A 20,650-nucleotide genomic window follows, 5' to 3' on the forward strand; every position below is an offset into this window, starting at 1 on the left:
GGATTGGAGCCTTGTTAAGCTCCAGGCAGGCAATGGCGACCATTGGCAACAGCACAATGACCGTTGCCACAAGCAGAGGATGTCCGCAAGGTGGAGTCTTGTCTCTTTTACTGTGGAGCCTACTAGTAGATAAACTACTAAAGAAACTCGCCGACAGAGGAATACAATGTCAGGGCTATGCCGATGACATAGTAATAGTAGCCAAAGGGAAATTTGAAGAAACGCTTTGCGGTATTGTCCAACTCGGACTCAAGATAACGCTCGACTGGTGCAGGGAAGTTGGGCTTAACCTCAACCCCGCAAAAACAGTCATTGTTCCTTTTACAAAGAAGTACAAACTAAAGAAGATGAGACAAATCATGCTACTAGGTACTCCCGTAGCAATAAGCCGGGAAGTTAAGTTCCTCGGAGTTACCTTCGACAGAAGGCTAACGTTTGCAACCCATATGCAAAAGACAGTGGATAAGGGCCTCAGGGCTCTCTTCACCTGTCGGAAAATTGCAGGGAAATCTTGGGGGACCTCACCCCAAATTATCAGATGGTTATCTATACTAATATTATAAAGAGGTAAAATTTGTTTGTTTGTTCGTTTGTTTGTTTGCAGCGAATAGGCTCCGGAACTACTGGTCCGATTTAAAAAATTCTTTCACCGATAGAAAGCTATATTATCGTGGAGTTAAATAGGCTATAATTTATTTTGAAAAAAATTAGGGATCCGTAAGAAAATTGCAATATTATCGCATATAAAGTGAATTGCTACCTCATAACACTGACAAACACGCTCCCATAGCATTTTAACTCAATTTTTGTGTTCACTGTAAAATTGTGAAAAAAAAAAGAATTTTTATTCAATTTAAGTTGAACTGTGAAAATTATGTGGATCGTGCATTTGAGGATAAATTTACCACTCTGTCCATAGTCCAAAATGCTTAGAGGATGACGTGCAAACATTGGCCGCAGACATCCAAGCCAGCAACAAGTATATTCACAAAACTTAAGCGAAGAAAGACAAATGAGCACATGGAGATCATTGGCATCATTCAATCGCTTGGCATTCCAATATGACCCCACTGCGAACTACAGTGATAATGAAAATTTAGATATTGGACCAATGGCGGCTGTATACCGATATTGCAGTGCGTTAAAGTTTAAAAGAGAAACGGCTGGATTGTGCTGCGCAAGTGGAAAAGTCAAACTGGAAAAGTGTTAAATCACCATCTCTTTATACTTCCATATATTTGAAAAATGTTGCAACATTGACTTTTATGTTGTTAAATTGTGTTGACCAGCGAAGCGGACACAGGACCTCTAGTACCTTATAATTGTGAGGCCAATACTCACATATGAGTCAGTAGCCTGGGGTAAACGAGCTAGGCTCGTTACCGCACAGAAACAGCTCCAAAGGCTGCAAAGACTGGCATGCATATGTATGACAGGAGCAATGAGAACCTGCCCCACTGCGGCACTGGAAGTTCTCATGGAACTCACTCCGCTACACTGCGTAGTAGAGTTACAGCGGAAGGCCACCCTACTAAGAATCACTTCTTGTGGGAATGGCAGTGACCGCATCCTCAGTTCTAGGGATGCAGCAAAACTACTAGTCGAAATTCCCCTGAGCTCACACCCCAGGGACGAAATGACAGTAGAATTCATCTTTGAAAAGAATTTCTCTGCTCATCTGAGCAACAAGAAAGAATGGACCACCATGAAGGAAGTACACTCCATGGCGAGTCACACTATAGCATGGTATACGGACGGGTCTTTAACACACCAAGGCACTGGCCTTGGAGTAGTAGGACCACGTATCAAATACCAAGAATCGTTAGGCCAATACACCAGCATATTTCAAGCTGAAGTTTGCGCCATAGGACGGTGTGCAGAGCTTAATATGAAGCGTGGGAACAAAAACAAAGACATTGCGATCCTCTCAGACAGTCGAGTGGCAATTACTGCACTATGCAGCAATAGAATCACCTCGAAGCTGGTACGAGAAGTAAGAACAAAGCTGAACCTCCTGGGCAGCAACAACAGGCTGTCATTAAGATGGATTCCAGGACACAAAGACATATCCGGGAATGAACTAGCCGACAGGCTAGCAAAACTAGAGGCGGAACGACCCCTTATAGGACCCGAGCCTTACTGTGGCATAGGCAGACACACAGTCAAAGATTACCTAAGAACGGAAGAGGTACATATGAGGCAAGCCTGCTGGGTAGACACCACAGGCCAAAGACAAGCCAAAACCCTCATCGTCAATTATGACATGAAGAGGTTACCGGCTTACTAACCGGACACTGCAAACTAAGGAGACACCTATTTAATATAGGGATTACAAACAGAAAAACATGCAGATTCTGTGATAGCGAGGATGAAACCTTCCTGCACATAATATCAGATTGCCCAGCACTAAGTAGCCTGAGGAGCAGAACCCTCGGGTCCAGGTTCCTTACACTTGGGACCTCTGGAAGCATCGACCCGATAAAGCTCCTTAACCTTATCGAAGGAGCCGGGTTGATGGGTGAGCTCTAAGCTCAGATAGGGGGTACAATAGATCCCGTTGGGTCGAGGTAACCTTTCCCCCCCTAATAAAAAAAAAAACTATTCGAAGAACATTTTGCAAGCAAAAAAAAAAAAAGCTAAGATCTGCAATGAGACGAAAGTGATGGACATATATAATATATAAATAAACATATGTATATTTTAGTACACATAACAAGAAAGGATGAAACAAGAAAACAACAAAACCTGTGAGATGGCCGGCACCGGTACCGCTGACCGTAGGTAGGCAGCCACTAGAAAAGCACGGGAGCCATTGGACCGCCCCCTGTGCCGCCGTTGGAAAATTATATTGAAAAGCACGGGAGGCATTGGACCGTCCCCTGTGCTATCGTTGGAAAATTATATCGAAAAGCACGGGAGGCATTGGACCGCCCTCTGTGCTATCGTTTGAAAATCATGTCGAAAAGCACGGGAGGCATTGGACCCCCCCTGTGCCTACGTTGGAAACAAATGAGAAGCACAAGCGCAGAAATCGCAGATATTATATATTGCAGAAAAATTTAAAACAAAAATGAAATGATTATTGTTAAAATTAAGAAGTAAAAATATTGTACATATTTTTAAGTAAAGACTTATTGGTAAAATTATGAACTAACAGCAAACCCCTATCCCCACCATAAATTCAAGACTAACAATATGAGATGGTATAAACTGAAAATAAGAAACTAACGTAGTATAAAATGTAAACCAGTTTGAAAATTTGGATATGTAAGCCATCTCATATACACTAACAACTCATACCACCAGCTAGGAATCAGGTTAATTTTTTTTCTTCCTTTTTCTCTTTTCTTTTGGACTCCAGTCCAACAATACAATCAAATTAAAAGAATAGATTTTGAGAATAGAACCCTATTAAGATGGGTAGCTGGTTTAGCTCCGAAGAGAGCCAGGCAAAAGACAATACAGTCATTAATGACATAAAAATTATTGATCACAGAGATTACATTAAGTCTCTGTGGATCTTGCTCTTAGTGATTGCTATTACAAACGTAATCAATTTAGTCCTAAAGATTTATGCTCAGCACAATAAGACAATAATAAGACAATATGTGTCGAACAAAATGCATAAAGGTTAAACAACATCGAAGATTTTTCGATCTTTCCTATGGCAGCTATATGATAACGTAGTCCGATTGTAATGAAATTTCTCGATTCAACGGTTATTAAAAGACTCCATATTTAGAAAATCATGCCCGTGGGAATAAAAACAACGATGCTATAATTTTTCCCCTTAATTATCTAATATATAAAATTCTCGTGTCACAGTTTTTGTGACCTTACTCCTCCGAAACGGCTATACCGATTCTCATGAAAATTTGTGAGCGTATTGAGTAAGTCTGACAATTACCCAACGTATATTTTTCATCCTCTTAAATCGTGTTCGACATACCAAAAATCGCATATAAAGTGAGTTATTACCTCTCCACACTGACAAAAACACGCTACCATAGCATTTTAAATCAATTTAAACTGGCGAAAAAATCCTTCATCATTAAGTAAAATCATTAATTCTATTTATGAGTGTTCTGTCCAGTGAGCTATGCCAAGAAAACGCAAAGCGGGTACTTTGAGCTGTGATACAAGTAGATCTCGATACATGCGAAATAGAAGATCCGAAAGAATAGCGCAATTGCATCAAGAAGAGCCAGAAGATACACGAGCTAAACGCAATGAAGTCAGAGAAGAGCCAGAAGTTACACGAGCTGAACGCAATGAAGTCAGAAGATTAGAACAACGACAACCACGCCGTGTCACAGTCAATAGAGGCAGAACAAATGACCATCAACGACAACAGGTACATCGAGCATTTATATTGTAACGAACTGCTTTTATATGTCTCCGCTCGCTACGTAACGTGCGGCTAGCTCAGTTGAGTTTGTGTGTTCGTCCCACCAAATTTATTGTTGCGTGACCCGAGACCAAAGAAGAACACAGAGATAGGTTAGCTTTAGAATATATGTTGGGTTTATTGTTTGTGGCTTTACAGCTTGGTATTAACTCGTGGATCTGCTGCCTGACGACTCGCTCTCCCTCGTTGACGCCGGTAATGGCTCCCGCGTCGACTCTACGGCGGCACGCCTGTCGCGCGTCCTCTGCCTTGCCGAGTCTTTTGGGCACCGGTCGCGTACTAGGCTCGCTACGAGCCTCTCACAACCTTGGAGGATGTTAGGCAGAACCTCCCTAGCGGGGCTAAGCAGTGATGCCTGCAGTCACCACTCTTCGCTCCACCCCGGAGTTCGGTCGGGACTTCGTCGGCCTGGCCCTCAGCAGGTCCTCACTCTCGTGTGGATCGACACCGGGTACCTTTCGCACAACTCCACTGGATCTTCGTCGGCCTGGCCCTCAGCAGGTCCTCAATCTTTCATGGGGTACCGACGCTGGGTACCTTTCGCACAACATCCACTGCCAAGACTCCACCAACTTCGTCGATTTCGAGACTCGTAGACGCACCCTACAACTTACCTTGTACCCTCGGGATCTCAGCTTGGCAGTCTCAGCTTACGTAGACGTGACCGTCGTTGGGCTTCTTGACTCGGCGATCTTGATTCCGGATTAAATGGCACTTGGTGTTCTCCTTGGGGTTTCACTCGCGTTGGTACGATCTCGTTGCACGACTTCACTTGACTGTCCCGACTGCCTGCACGCGTCCTCCTTTTATATGCCATCCATGTCCCGCTATTTCCCTCCATCGGTGGCGTGACTGGGTCCAAAGTGCGGGACAAGTGGCGTGATCGGGTCCAAAGTGCAGGACAAGTGGCGTGATCGGGTCCAAAGGGCAGCACAAGTCCCGTTAGTTCACGGTCTCTCCTCTTTGTGCTGGTCCAAAGTCCGCCAACTTCACCGTTATAACGGGTACAAAGTCCAGAACTTCACCGTTACAACGGGTACAAAGTCCAGAACGGTACCGTTAGTTCACGGTCTCTCCTCTTTGCGCGGGTCCGAAGTCCGCAGACTCACCGTTATTGGGTCCAAAGTCTGCAGACTCACCGCAGCATTGAGTCCAAAGTCCTTTGCACCGTTATTTCCCTTTTCTTCTGCACGCCGCGCATCCCGCTGTTGCTATGCGGCTCTCCTGCACTCAAACTTGTAAGGAGTTTTACAAACCCTTACATCTCCCCCTTCCTTCGGAAACTTTTAAAAGCTTCGGGCTCCGGAATGTCCTGGGGAAACGTTCTCAAATTGCATCCTTCCCACGTCGACCTCCACTCCTGAGTGCGGCCAAGGGCCCTCTGGATCTCAGCCGGACAGTCTCAGCCTAGTAAACCCTACCTGGTCGTTAAGCATCTCGACTGCGGCGTCTCGACCCCCATGGCTCCTTGCGCGCACATCCTTCCTTGAATATAATTCATTACTGCGTCTAGCATTCCAGTATGAGCCCGATATTGAGCATTATGCTCACTCAAAAGTGGTAATTGGTGCTATGGACAAGAAATGTCCGCATTGTCATGCTCTGAAATTTAAAAATGAGCCAGCTGGGATGTGTTGCGCGTCAGGAAAAGTGCAACTACCAGAAATTGAAACACCACCTGAACCATTGAACGGCTTACCTATCGGCACGGATCCACATTCTAGCGTGTTCCTGAAGTCAATTCGAACATTTAATTCATGCTTTCAAATGACATCGTTCGGAGCCACAGAAATAGTTCGAAATACTAATGCAAATGGTCAAAATTACAATTCTACATTCAAAATTAGAGGCCAAGTTTATCATAAAATGCCAATGCCAAATGAACAACATAAATTCTTACAAATCTACTGTATGGGCGGAGAGGATTCCGGAAGTGCACTTGCCAATCGCGTGAATGCACGTTGTGATTATAATAATCTGGATTTATTTTATGCCAGACGCTTCGTCATATGACGAATATTAGCGGATATTGGAGAGCGTCATAAACGTTGTTTTGCTTGAGGCGTTAAACAGGACATTGAAAGATATTAAAAACAACGACAAACTATTTGGCGGAACTCTGTTGGTCCTTTCAGGTGATTTCAGACAAACACTTCCAGTCATTCCACGTTCAACATACGCTGATGAGATCAACGCTTGCCTAAAATCATCTCCATTGTGGCGTAATGATGAAAAATTACAGCTAAAAGTAAATATGCGCGTTCAAATGTTTCGAGATCCATCCGCTGAAACATTTTCAAAACAACTCTTAGATATCGGTGATGGAAAATATGGTATAGATGAAACTGGATACGTAAAATTACCGACCGATTTTTGCACAATCGCTGATTCGCAAGATACTCTAATTAAACAAATATTTCCCGATTCACACTCACAGTACGTAAATCATGAGTGGCTTGCAGAAAGAGCAATTTTAGCGGCAAAAAATGTAGACGTTGACAGTTTAAATCAAAAGATACAAATGTTGTTGCCAGGGAACTGTATCATATAAATCTATTGATACAGTTTGCGACGACAGCGAAGCCATACATTTTCAAAAAGAGTTTTTGAACTCACTGGATTCGCAAGGCATGCCAACGCATAATTTAAAATTAAAGGTTGGATTGTGAGGTAACCCTCACAAGGGCCCCCTTTCCCCCCCCACCGTATGTAAATATTAGTTAGGCAAAGCTATAAGATAGGAGTTAGGGACTTAGGTTAAGGAGTTAGTAAGACCCATGAAGGGCACCTGTTTTAAGTTAGTTTTAAGGCCCATGAAGGGCATTCCTTTTCCTTAGTTAGACCTACGGGCGAGCACCCGTACATACGTTGCCCGGCGGGCGCACTCGCCACACCGCCCCGGCAACATCGCCGCTAACACCTGCCCCATCCCCGGGCACACCAGCAACACCCATCGGCAACATTGCCGACATCATCGCCAGCAACACACCCATCGGCAACATTGCCGACATCATCGCCAGCAACACGCTCCGGCATCAATGCCGACACAACGCCAGCAACACCACCGGGACCATCACCGGCAACATCGCCAGCAACACCACCGGGAACACCACCGGGATCATCACCGGCAACATTGCCGACACCATCTCTCCAAACTTACGCTCTCGGCAGCCGACAACCGGCAGAGCCGACGGCCGAACCAGGAGAGCCACGCACGAGAGGAGAGGAGCAGGATCGCGCAGAGAGACGCGGGTGCAGGGAAGCTGCAGAGAAAGCAGGACGACGACAACTGCACGGAGGCAGCGTAAGGCCCGCTACCGCGGTCGGCAGCAGCAGCGAGAGCTTCGAACAGCATCCGCTGTTCGCCGATCGCGAGTCGCTTTTCAGCTGGAGAAGGAGTAAGAAGTGAAATTCGGAACGAGCAAGACGCAAACGTGGAATAGCAATACCAAGCGACCAGAGCACGTGGACATGGAGTCCGAGGAGTAAACGGGTGAGCCGGCAGTGGGCCATCCCTACGGGGTGGCCAGGATGTGCGCGTAGTGTAGTAGGGACAGTTGGGTTTGGCATATATTATAATAAACTACAAAAGAACATAAACTACAATCGGCTTAAAGTTATTCTCAGTAAGGGCGGTCTCCGGGTGACGGAGCCGCCCCTTTCTCCCCATATCCTTCCCCCCCTCGTATTTAGGAGCACCGGCCACCGGATGACGGGGCCGGCTAACCGATTCCCGGGTGACGGGATCGGCCGCTCACTACCTCCCTCTCCTTGGAGCACCAGCAACCGGTTGACGGGGCTGGCAAGCCGATTCCCGGGTGACGGGATCGGCCGCTCATAACCCTCCACCCCCTAGTAGGGCTCCGGCACCTGGTTGACGGGGCCGGACAGCCGACTCCCGGTTGACGGGATCGGTCGCCCTTGGCCTGCCCAGGTCCGCTGGTCGCTTGGTTGACGGGCCGACGGCGTGATCAAGGCACGCAGACAACCCCGATTTTCCCCCTCGAAACACACACCTAATTAGGAAACCCGCCTCCTTTTCCTGCCTGTCTCCGTAAATAATAAATATTTCTGTAGGGGACCCTGGATAGACTGAGTATTTATCCTGGCCCCTGATTAGCATCCTTACAGATGGCGCCCGAGCAGGGACTAGGCAGGATAATGGAAGGATATTTTCATCCTTCGTGGCGTAAAGAACCACCAGAAGAAAAATCAGGTCGAAATTAGGTCAAAATTTGAGGTTAGGGACGAAAGCTAGGGAAGCACGTTTTTTTTTCAACGAAAGAGGAATAGGGAAAAAGTAACTGCGAGGAGAGAAACTACGAGAGAGGGAAAAGTCGTCGCACACGACTTAAAACAAACGCAAGCAAGTACAGTCATACGAAAGAGGAAAAATGTCGTCGCACACGACACGAAATAAAGGCAAGCTAGTACACACACACACGAGCACGTAGACGCTCAGCCATACGAGAGAGAACAGAAGGAGAAATAGAGAAAAGAGAGCCGCCAGACTTAAGCCACGTGGACGCCGCAGCCGGCAACCACGAGATTAGAAAAATTTAGTTCCCTTACGCACTACTGGTGTAATATGCTCACATATCGGGTACCCACTGTACCCTTTATATATTACATAAATACAAAGTAGCAGTTCCCTAAAAACCAAATGTTGCCAGCATTTCAAGTGCGGAGTTTGTTAACCCACACAAGAATGCAATGGGCAGCCAAAGTGCTGAGTCGGCATGTCTGGCATGCGCGACCGAATTATGATATGCCAGCGTAAAACACTCTCTCACTCAACGGCTTGCGCAACTTCTGTTGGGCAGCCTGATATGTATATGAGCGCGGACTGCTCCGCTGCCGGCGTCACCGACGGCGTAGCTGCGCAGTCCCGAGTTTGACGAATGCTAACTCAAAATAAGAGAGCATTGAAGATATACGGCTGAGACCAGAAGGTCAGGCTTAATTTTGTTTAGTTAATAAAGACCTAATTTTGTTTAATCAATAAATCCGCAAACTATAAATGGCTTTATTTACTTGGGAATAAATCTGCATTTCTACATGGCGACCGTGACATAGAAATTGCAATCTTCGCATTGAAAGTAAAAGACAAAAGACAAAAAGTGATGTGAATTTTTTTTTAAAACATATAAAAGCTGCAAATCCAAAACAGCTAACAAATAATATTCAATACAAAGGAAAAATTAAAACAAAAAAATCAGCCTGTGCGATGACCAGCACCGGCGCCGCCCGAGTCCAAAGGGCCGAAAAACACACAAAATATACATAAAAAAAAAAATATGTACATACAAAAATTAAAATCATCAGTGAAATTACCAACAAAAACCCAGGAGGAATAAACAAGAAGCAGAACGAGAAAAAGTGTGGAAGGAATGACAAATCCTTCTACGCCAACGTAGGAAAGTAAAGTGTGGTAGGCAAACCGCCGACTACACCAACGCAGGAACGTTGTTAGAAACAAAAAGTGTGGAAGGAATGACAAATCCTTCTACGCCAACGTAGGAAAGTAAAGTGTGGTAGGCAAACCGCCGACTACACCAACGCAGGAACGTTGTTAGAAACAAAAAGTGTGGAAGGAATGACAAATCCTTCTACGCCAACGTAGGAAAGTAAAGTGTGGTAGGCAAACCGCCGACTACACCAACGCAGGAACGTTGTTAGAAACAAAAAGTGTGGAAGGAATGACAAATCCTTCTACGCCAACGTAGGAACGTATGAGTGCGGAAGGCAATCCGCCCTCTGCACCCTCGTGGGAGACACCTGCACCTGTTGTGCAAAGGGACGCGCCAACTCTAGAAGAGGCCCTCGAGTTGTGTCCCAACGATGGACCACGCCCCCTCACAATAGCTGAGTACAGGGCACGCCAACAGAAGTCAACGCAGGAAAAAAGGACCCGAGGCGGCAAGAAAACTAAGCTCCTCCGACAATTGCATTTGGAAAAAGATTTAATAAAGCTAGCGAGGACACCAGAGGAAAGGAAAACCCACGAGGAAAACTACAAAACCATACAAAAACAACTTCGCTCTGATGCGAAGAAACGCAACAAAGGCAAAGGCAAAGCCTGAGTTGCCTTTAGTTTAAGTAAAATAAAACCACAGCGGGCTGCGCGAAAGTGCTAGCTGTAAAACTTCTAAACACTAACCACTGTTAAGCTATATACTAACAACATATAACTGATATTGATTTATATAGAGCAAAATATTGTAAATCAGTTATATGAAAACTAACACAAAAATTTTTTTCTCACTCTGAATATCGAAGCGAAATTTATGCGATTATGTCAGCAGATATTTTTTTTCTACATTTTATTACATTTATTTGATTAATTAAACTTGAATTCCTAAATTCTTGTTATAAATACAAAATTTCTTTTGTTGACTTTATTTTGATCAGTTTTTTTTAATGGCCCCTTAAATCAAATAGAAAGCTAGACCGGGATATCAAGAAAAGTAATACTTACATATATACAATTGAATGAATGAATAACAATAAAATAAATAAATTCTCAACAGAAAATTTTAGTAATACCTACAAATTAGTAGTATATCCACCCAAAATGGGAGTTGTAGATGTTAAGTCAGTGGACTCCACTGCTAACGTTATTAACAAAGTAGAATCTAACAACATTGATCTATATTGGGTGCATATACTGTTAATAATAATAGTTGTCATAATGTGCGCAAATTTTTTTTACAAAATATACAAGTTGCACAATAAATGCTTAAAAAAGAAGTATTTAAGCAGAGCAAACGATCTAGATAAGATCTAAAAAAGGGCTAGAGTGTTAAATTCCATATCAAGTCATTGAATGATTGATTGTCTATCCTCAAAATGTTAATATCCAAGAGAGTATTCAGAAAGTTTACTTTTCGGACGTTCTGTTCACCTAATAATAATCAAAATGGCACAAACAAATATTGACTTCATTAACACTGCATCAAAGCTTATACCAGTTTTCGATGGTAAAGCAGAAAATTTAACTAGTTTCATTGATGCATTAAATATAATAGACTCAATAAAAGGCGAACACGAAAACCTAGCTGTCTCTATAATAAAGACAAAGCTAAAGGGTGTAGCCAGGAATCTTATCGGAAACGAAACAACAATAAATGAAGTAATTGCCAAATTAAAAAGTAACGTCAAGGGCGAGACTGTAGAAGTATTGTCAGCAAAGCTGATGAATCTACAGCAACGCAATAAAACTGCCAATCAATATACATCAGAGGTTGAGCAGATGACGAAGGCTTTAGAAAGTGCGTACATAACAGACGGCTTAACACTAGAGCTGGCCAGAAGTTATTCCACACAGCAAGCAGTAAAAGCAATGACCAAAAACTGCACGATTGATAAGGTCAAACTTATAATGCAAGCCGGCAATTCCAACACTATGAATGACGCCGTTTCAAAATTCGTAAACAGTTGCACAGATGCAACTGGACAACCAAACTCGGTCCTGTTCTATAATAACTATACACAGCGCGGCGGATACCGCGGACGCGGAAATTATAGAGGTAATTTCCGTGGTCGTAGTAACAATTATAGTTACTACAACAATAATAATAATCGCGGCAACTACAGAGGAAACTCAAGGGGCCGTGGCAACTCGAACAGAGGCTACAATAACAACAATACAAATAATGTAAGAGTAGCCAATGAGAGTTCGGGAAACTCTCAAGCCCCTTTAAATACTCAACAGTAGAAAATGTAACAGTTCATACCATTAATCTCAGCCAAAATATATTTGTCTCATTCACCCATGTGGCTACTGGAAAAGAACTTGTCTTTTTGGTAGACACAGGTGCCGAAATTTCTATAGTAAAAGAAAATTCCGATATATTTCAAAACATACAATATAATAACATAATAGATATACGGGGAATAAACCAAGAGATTACTAAATGCAAAGGTTTAACATCAATTGAAATACAGACTACGAAATACATAATTCCACACGATTTTCATATCGTAGACTTACACCTAGCCGTCCCTTGTGATGGCATATTAGGAACTGACTTCATTAAAAAATACAACTGTCAACTAGACTTTCAGCCATCTGAGGATTGGCTTATAATAAGAGCAAATAATTTGAAATTTCCAATTTACGTTTCAATAGCATACAGTTCTGGCAATAACTCATTTCTTTTGCCAGCAAGATCACAAGTCATTAGAAAAATAAAATTAAATTCAAAAGAGAACAGTGTATTAATTCCAACTCAAGAAATTGAGCAAGGAATTTATGTAGCAAGTACCATAGCTACAACAGAAAATGCCTTCATAAGACTACTGAATACAACAGATGTAGATAAAGTGGTCAGTGCGAAAAATTTAGCATATGAATCACTTTTGAACTACGAGGTGGTCGAAGGAAACAAAGAAACTAGAGAACAGTCTGTATTATCTCAATTGTCAAAAAATTCCCCCCCACAATTCAAATCACAACTTTCAAACTTATGTAAAAAATATAACGACATATTCGGATTAGAAACCGAACCAATCAGCACGAATAATTTCTACAAACAAAAACTGAGATTAAAAGATGATGAACCCGTATACATAAAAAATTATAGAAGTCCACATAGTCAGGTGAACGAAATCTAGAAGCAAGTCGGAAAATTAATCACCGACGGGATTGTCGAATCCTCTGTATCTGAATATAATAGCCCATTATTACTTGTTCCTAAAAAATCAACTCCAGGTTCCGAAGAAAAGAAGTGGCGACTAGTAATTGACTATCGTCAGATTAATAAAAAATTACTGTCCGATAAATTTCCACTCCCTAGAATTGATGATATTTTAGATCAACTAGGTCGAGCAAAATACTTTTCATGTCTTGATTTAATGTCAGGATTTCACCAAATAGAACTAGAAAAAGGCTCAAGAGATATAACTTCATTTTCAACGAGCAATGGCTCGTATCGCTTCACGCGATTACCTTTTGGTTTAAAAATAGCGCCAAATTCATTTCAGAGAATGATAACTATTGCATTCTCTGGACTTGAACCTTCACAAGCATTCCTTTATATGGATGACTTAATAGTTATAGGTTGCTCCGAAAAACATATGCTTAAAAACTTAACAGACGTTTTTGAGAAATGTAGGGAACACAACCTAAAGTTACATCCACAAAAATGTTCATTCTTTATGCATGAGGTGACTTTTCTAGGTCATAAGTGCACAGATAAAGGAATACTTCCAGACGACAAGAAATATGACGTCATACTGAACTATCCAGCCCCACACGATGCAGACAGCGCAAGACGTTTTGTAGCATTCTGCAATTACTACAGGCGATTCATAAAAAATTTCGCCGACTATTCACGGCACATAACACGATTATGTAAAAAGAATGTTCCTTTTGAATGGACAGCTGAATGCCAAAACGCGTTCGAATACTTAAAAACCAAACTCATGGAACCAACCTTGCTACAATATCCCGATTTTAGTAAAGAATTTTGTATAATTACGGATGCTAGTAAGCAAGCATGTGGAGCGGTTTTAACTCAAAACCATAACGGACTCCAACTTCTAATTGCATATGCATCAAGAGCCTTTACCAAGGGAGAAAGTAATAAGTGTACTACCGAGCAGGAACTAGCTGCAATACACTGGGCAATATACATTTTCGACCATATATTTATGGCAAACATTTCACTATCAAAACAGATCACAGACCTTTAACATACTTGTTCTCAATGACTAACCCAAGTTCCAAACTGACACGCATGAGGCTAGAATTAGAAGAATACAACTTTACAGTTGAATATTTGAAGGGAAAAGACAATTATGTAGCCGATGCGTTATCAAGAATAACCATCAAAGAACTACAGGACATAACCAGAAATAAAGTCACTACAAGATACCAAAGTAGACAGAAATCCTGCACAGGAGAAAAAGAAATAGACTTGCCTAGGCAATCTAAAGAAAAAGCTTCAAAGCCCAACGTTTACGGAGTCATAAACAATGACGAAGTACGTAAAGTAGTGACCTTGCAAGTAAAAAATACGCTATGTCTTTTTAAACATGGAAAAAAAGTTACAGAAAGATATGATGTTAGCGATTTATATACCAATGGAGTCCTTGACTTAGGTCAGTTTTTCCAAAGGCTTGAAACGCAAGCCGGTATACATAAAATCAGCCAACTCAAAGTGTCACCGTGGGAAAATATCTTTGAACATGTTTCATTAGATAATTTCAAGAAAATGGGCAATAAAACATTAAAATCATTAAGAGTAGCGCTACTCAACCCGGTGACCAAAATAAATTCTGAAAAAGAAAAAGAAGCTATAATGTCTACATACCATGATGAACCAATTCAAGGAGGTCATACTGGCATTACCAAAACTTTGGCCAAAGTCAAAAGACATTACTTTTGGAAAGGTATGACTCGATATATTAAAGAGTACATACATTCAGGGGACCCTGGATAGACTGAGTATTTATCCTGGCCCGTGATTAGCATCCTTACAGATGGCGCCCGAGCAGGGACTAGGCAGGATAATGGAAGGATATTTTCATCCTTCGTGGCGTAAAGAACCACCAGAAGAAAAATCAGGTCGAAATTAGGTCAAAATTTGAGGTTAGGGACGAAAGCTAGGGAAACACGTTTTTGTTCAACGAAAGAGGAATAGGGAAAAAGTAACTGCGAGGAGAGAAACTACGAGAGAGGGAAAAGTCGTCGCACACGACTTAAAACAAACGCAAGCAAGTACAGTCATACGAGAGAGGAAAAATGTCGTCGCACACGACACGAAATAAAGGCAAGCTAGTACACACACACACGAGCACGTAGACGCTCAGCCATACGAGAGAGAACAGAAGGAGAAATAGAGAAAAGAGAGCCGCCAGACTTAAGCCACGTGGACGCCGCAGCCGGCAACCACGAGATTAGAAAAATTTAGTTCCCTTACGCACTACTGGTCCCTTACCAAACGGGACGCCCGACGCCGGCAAAGCCGAGAAGTATTTAGGTCACCAGCCGACACACACAGAGGACAGTCAATCAACAGAGCCACAGGAAGACAGTCGATCAACAGAGCCTCAGGAAGAAACATCGATCACCAGGATCACTCAAGGACATCAAGGGTACACATCCCCTCAAGGACCACAAGGATACACACCCCTCAAGGATAACAAGGATACACATCCTCCCAAGGACTTCAAGGATACTCAACAACTCAAGGACACACATCGCCGCTCCTGCACCCTAGCCAGGACACTCAAGGATACACAGGACTACAAGGACACACAGGACTACAAGCACAACCAGGACACACCAAGCAACATGGGAGTCTCTTGGATCTCATACAGGAAGAAGCACGAGCTCGAGGCTATCCTTCTCGATCTCGGCCTGGAGCAGAACGGCACGGTCGAGGAACAGCGAGCCCGACTGCACGCGTTCGCCAGGCAACCGGAGCACTCCGAGGACACACTGATCCGGCTTGGGGAGTTGGAACGCAAATACACCCATCCGGAGACATCAAACCGTCGCCGATACCACCCTACCAGGAGAAGGTACCCAGCAGCAACCACACGCTGGCAGTACCACGCAGCACTTCCCCGTCCCCAGGGACGCGAGGGAAATCAGAGGGCACCGCACGCACCAGTGCATCCCAGTCCGACGCAGGCGTCTACTCGATGGTGGTCGACAAAGCGACCAAATGGGGACTGTCTTTCGACGGCACCATCGAAGAACGAGCGGATACCTACCGGATCGACCGGAAGTATTTGTCGCACGCTATCACCGTCCTCCTGGCTGGCCGGGCGGAGAGCTGGTTCCGAACCAGCGATCTGCAGGGACGTACCTGGACCGAAGTCTGCCGGGAATTTTTGGAGTTTTTCCTGCCGCCCCGGTATTACCAACGCCTCGACGACGAGATCCGCTCTCACTTCCAGAAAGTGAACGAGCCTTTCAAGGAATACCTGGTGGACCTTCGCCTCCAGATGCGCCGCGCCGGATTCTCACCGGAGCAAGAATTGGAACGAGTCTACGAGAACATGCTGCCCGAGTATCAGATGTTCACCCGCCGCCAGGACTTCAAGACGTTGACCGAGCTTACACACCTGGTGGTCAACTACGAAGTTGCCCGCAGCCGCGGAGGCCGACCCGTCCGTGGATACCCGTCAGCAAATGCAGACGCCGAGTATCCACCCCAGAGCAGAAACGCACGACCTAGGGCGAACCCTGCTCACACACCGCAGGTGCCACGCCCTGGGAACGCGACCAACGACGCCGCCAGCCGAGGCAACGGTGGAGACTCCAACCAAGGGGCCACGCCCACCAGGTCAACCGACCCTAGCACCGCCTGCCGAAACTGCGGCCAGGCTGGTCACTACGCCACGGAATGCCGGAACCAGAGGACCATGTTCTGCTGGGACTGCGGCCGCCAAGGCAAACGCACTGTCGAGTGCAAGGGCAAGGGCCTCGAGTATCAGGGAGTCACCCGAGGAACCCACAGAACTCCCGCACCCAGTAACCAACGCCATCCAACAGGATCGGAACCGTATCCGCGCACAGATCACGGTCGAGGGACGCCCGCTCACCGCCACCTTGGATACGGGGGCCTCGCATAGTTTCATAAGCGAGCGCCTGGCAAGGGTACTCCACGATGGAAGGAATCATCGCGCCGTACGGACACGGGTGAAGTTAGCAGATGGAACCGGCAGGGAGCTCACGCAGGCCCTGCGAATCACAATCCAGCTGGGAAAGGCTCGGGTCAGCGTCTCCGCCCTCATCATGGCGGATGTGCTGGACGACCTCCTACTCGGTATGGACTTCCTGTGCTATGGTGGAGCCAAACTACAGTGTGGGGGCCTGACCCTCCAACTCGAGCCACCCATTCCTGATCAACCCACGAGGACCAGCTCGCCAGCACCAACCCGGAGCAAACGTGCCGCCACGCCGGCGCACACACCCGGCACCCAGGCGCACTCATCCGCACTCCTCAGCCGCCACCCAGGCGCAAACACAAGCCGCTCCACGGGCGCACAAACGTGCCGCCACGCCGGCGCACACACCCGACACCCAGGCGCACTCCTCAGCCGCCACCCGGGCGCAGACACAAGCCGCCCCACGGGCGCACTCCAAAGCCGCCACCCAGGCGCACCCATCCGCTCCACGAGCGCAAACACAAGCCGCCCCACGGGCGTACACCGAAGCCGCCACCTAGGCGCACTCATCGGCCGCCGCAACGCAGGCGCACACCCAGACCGCCACACAGGCGCACACCCAGGCCGCCGCAACGCAGGCGCACACCCAAGCCGACCCACGGGCGCAGGCACAAGCCGCCCCACGGGCGCAAAGACGAGCCGCCACCCAGGCGCACACTCAAGCCGCCCCACGGGCACAAGCACAAGCCGCCACCCAGGCGCACTCACCGGCCGCCGCAACGCAGGCGCACACCCAGGCCGCCACACAGACGCACACCCAGGCTGCTCCACGAGCACAGACGCAAGCCGCCACCCAGGCGCACCCCCAGGCCGCTCCACGAGCGCAGACGCAAGCCGCCCCACGGGCGCAGACACAAGCCGTCCCACGGGCGCAAAGACAAGCCGCCACCCAGGTCGCCCCACGAGTGCAAAGACGAGCCGCCCCACGGGCGCACACCGAAGCCGCCACACAGGCGCACCTACCAGCCGCCGCAACACAGGCGCACACCCAGGCCGCTCCACGAGCGCACACACAAGCCGCCACCCAGGCGCAGACACAAGCCGCCCCACGGGCGCAAACACAAGCCGCCCCACGGGCACACGCATCAGCCGCCCAGGCGCACTCACCGCAACGCCCTGAGGCGCAACACAGCGCCAGGTACACCAACGCGTGCACGGCCCCAAGCTGGGCCGGAGCACTGCCTACGCCTGATTCAGCAGCGGTTCAGCGAAACCCATTTCGCAAAGGGGCCAAGAGAGTCCGCTTCAGCGACCTGGAACCACCGCCTCCATCCTGCGGTATCGCTGACGCCGAGTACGACACCGAGGAGGAACCAAGATCCAGAGGCCACGAGGACAACTACCCGGAGCCTTGGATAAGGAAGTTTCTCGAACGAGAGCTGTCCCACTTCGACAACATCGCCAACGTCTCCCACATCGCCGAGCACAAGATCGTGATGCGCCACGATCGCCCTATCAAGCAACGATATCATCCACGGAATCCCGCGATGAGAGCCGTCATCGACCAACAGATCGACGAGCTTATCCGCGACGGACGCATAGAGCCTTTCAAGAGCCCCCATAGCGCGCCGATAGTCATCGCGGCAAAGAAGAATGGAGAGGCCAGGATGTGCATCGACTACAGACAGTTGAACGATAATTCGATCCCCGACGCTTACCCGCTGCCGCGGATCCACCACATTTTGGAGCGGCTGCGAAACGCCCGCTATATATCGACGTTGGACCTGAAGAATGGGTACTGGCAGATCCCAGTCGCCCCAGCCAGCCGCGAATGCACGGCATTCACCGTCCCGGGCCGCGGACTATTTCACTGGAAGGTGATGCCTTTCGGGCTTCACTCGGCTCCGGCCACATTTCAACGGGCGCTGGACACCGTCATCGGTCCCGACATGGAGCCACACGCTTTCGCCTACTTGGACGACATCATCGTCGTCGGGGCCACACTCTCCGAGCACGTACGGAACTTACGCGAGGTATTCCGACGGCTCCGGGAGGCCAATCTCCGTCTCAACCGAGACAAGTGCCAGTTCTTCCAGCGGAGTATCTTGGCCACGTAATCAGCGAGGCCGGGATACAGACCGACCCCGACAAGGTCGCAGCCATCCGGGAACTGACCCCACCCCCGAACCTGAAGGCGCTTCGCCGATGCCTCGGTATAGCGTCTTGGTACAGACGCTTTGTGCCGAACTTCGCGGACGTGGTCGAGCCAATGACCTCGCTACTCAAGAAGGATCAAAGCTGGAGATGGGCAGAGAAACAGGAACAGGCGTTCCAGAAGTTGAAGGACCTACTCACGGAGGCACCGATTCTGGCGTGCCCGGATTTCAAGGAGAAATTCGTACTTCAAACCGACGCAAGCGAATACGGCGTGGGAGCCGTACTCACCCAGACCATCGACCAGCAGGAGCGTGTAATCGCCTACGCCAGCCGCCGGCTAAATACCGCCGAGCGCAACTACTCTGTCACAGAAAAAGAATGCCTCGCGATAGTTTGGGCCATCCGTAAGATGCTCTGCTATCTCGAAGGATATCGCTTCGAGGTGCTCACCGACCACCACTTGCTAAAGTGGTTGAACTCCATCGACAACCCCACGGGCAGGATCGCTCGGTGGGTATTGGAGTTACAGCAGTTCCAGTATGACGTGACATACCGACGCGGAACCCAGAACCTGGTCGCAGACGCACTGTCGCGCCAGCCTCTGGCCACCATGCAGCAGGCACAAGTTCAGGACAACGGTTGTAAGTGGATTAGAAAAATACTACAAAGGGTCCGGCAGGAGCCGGCCAAGTATCCGGATTTTCGAGAGGAGAACGGACAACTCTACAAACGCATCGGGCTGCGCCCGGAGGATGAGGAATACACCCCCTGGAAGCTATGCGTGGGCACCCACGACCGCGCGAGAGTGCTGACGGAATGCCACGACCACCCCACCGCAGGCCACCTGGGCGTGCGGAAAACAAGCACACGAGTCGCCCAGAAATACTACTGGCCCGGATTATTCCGAGAAGTAGCCAAATACGTACGACGATGCACAAGCCGCCAGAAGTTTAAGGTAAGCCAAGAAAAACCGGCCGGGAAAATGTTCACCCGCCAGGTCGACGAACCTTTCCACATACTATGTGCGGACTTCCAACGAAGGACCTCCCTCCCACGTTCCAAGCAAGGGAACACAGTCTTACTGGTGTTCCTCGACTCATTCAGCAAGTGGGTGGAACTCGACCCACTGCGACGGGCCACCGTACCATATCTCGAACGGGCGTTTCGAGAACGGATTCTGAGTCGCTTCGGAGTCCCGAAGACTCTGGTATGCGACAACGGGACCCAGTTCACCAGCTGAGATTTCCGGACATTTTTCAAATCGCTAGGAATGGAACTGCAGCATACCGCGCCGTACACGCCCCGCCAAAATCCTACGGAGAGGGCGAACCGGACCGTGAAAACTATGATCGCGCAATACCTGGGCGACGCGCCGCAGAACACCTGGGACCAACTCCTGCCGGAAATCTCGCTGGCAGTCAACAGCAGCGTGTCAGACACAACAGGATTCAGCCCCGCCTT

General features: G+C 47.3%; 1 protein-coding gene across 1 annotated transcript; it reads left to right on the top strand.

Annotated features, from left to right (window-relative positions):
- Nucleotides 1-11,750: 11,750 nt before the first annotated feature.
- LOC122320476 lies at nucleotides 11,751-20,429 on the top strand. The gene is made up of 6 exons (XM_043208585.1): nucleotides 11,751-12,065; nucleotides 15,315-15,909; nucleotides 15,993-16,861; nucleotides 16,941-17,416; nucleotides 18,258-19,145; nucleotides 19,265-20,429. Exons 1-6 carry the CDS (start codon nucleotides 11,751-11,753, stop codon nucleotides 20,427-20,429), a joined length of 4,308 nt encoding a protein of 1,435 aa, XP_043064520.1.
- The last annotated feature ends 221 nt before the right edge of the window (nucleotides 20,430-20,650 follow it).

Source organism: Drosophila ficusphila, unplaced genomic scaffold, assembly GCF_018152265.1.
Source record: "Drosophila ficusphila isolate 14025-0441.05 unplaced genomic scaffold, ASM1815226v1 contig_580, whole genome shotgun sequence".
Taxonomy (NCBI): Eukaryota; Metazoa; Arthropoda; class Insecta; order Diptera; family Drosophilidae; genus Drosophila; species Drosophila ficusphila.

Excerpts from the sequence above, each read along its gene's own strand:
- LOC122320476 (XM_043208585.1), top strand. The coding sequence starts at position 11,751 with ATGACCAAAAACTGCACGATTGATAAGGTCAAACTTATAATGCAAGCC. Across the intron at positions 12,066-15,314 it reads ATAACAACAATACAAATAAT|AAAAATTTAGTTCCCTTACG; the intron begins GTAAGAGTAGCC and ends CCACGAGATTAG. Across the intron at positions 17,417-18,257 it reads CGCTCCACGGGCGCACAAAC|CTGGGCCGGAGCACTGCCTA; the intron begins GTGCCGCCACGC and ends CACGGCCCCAAG.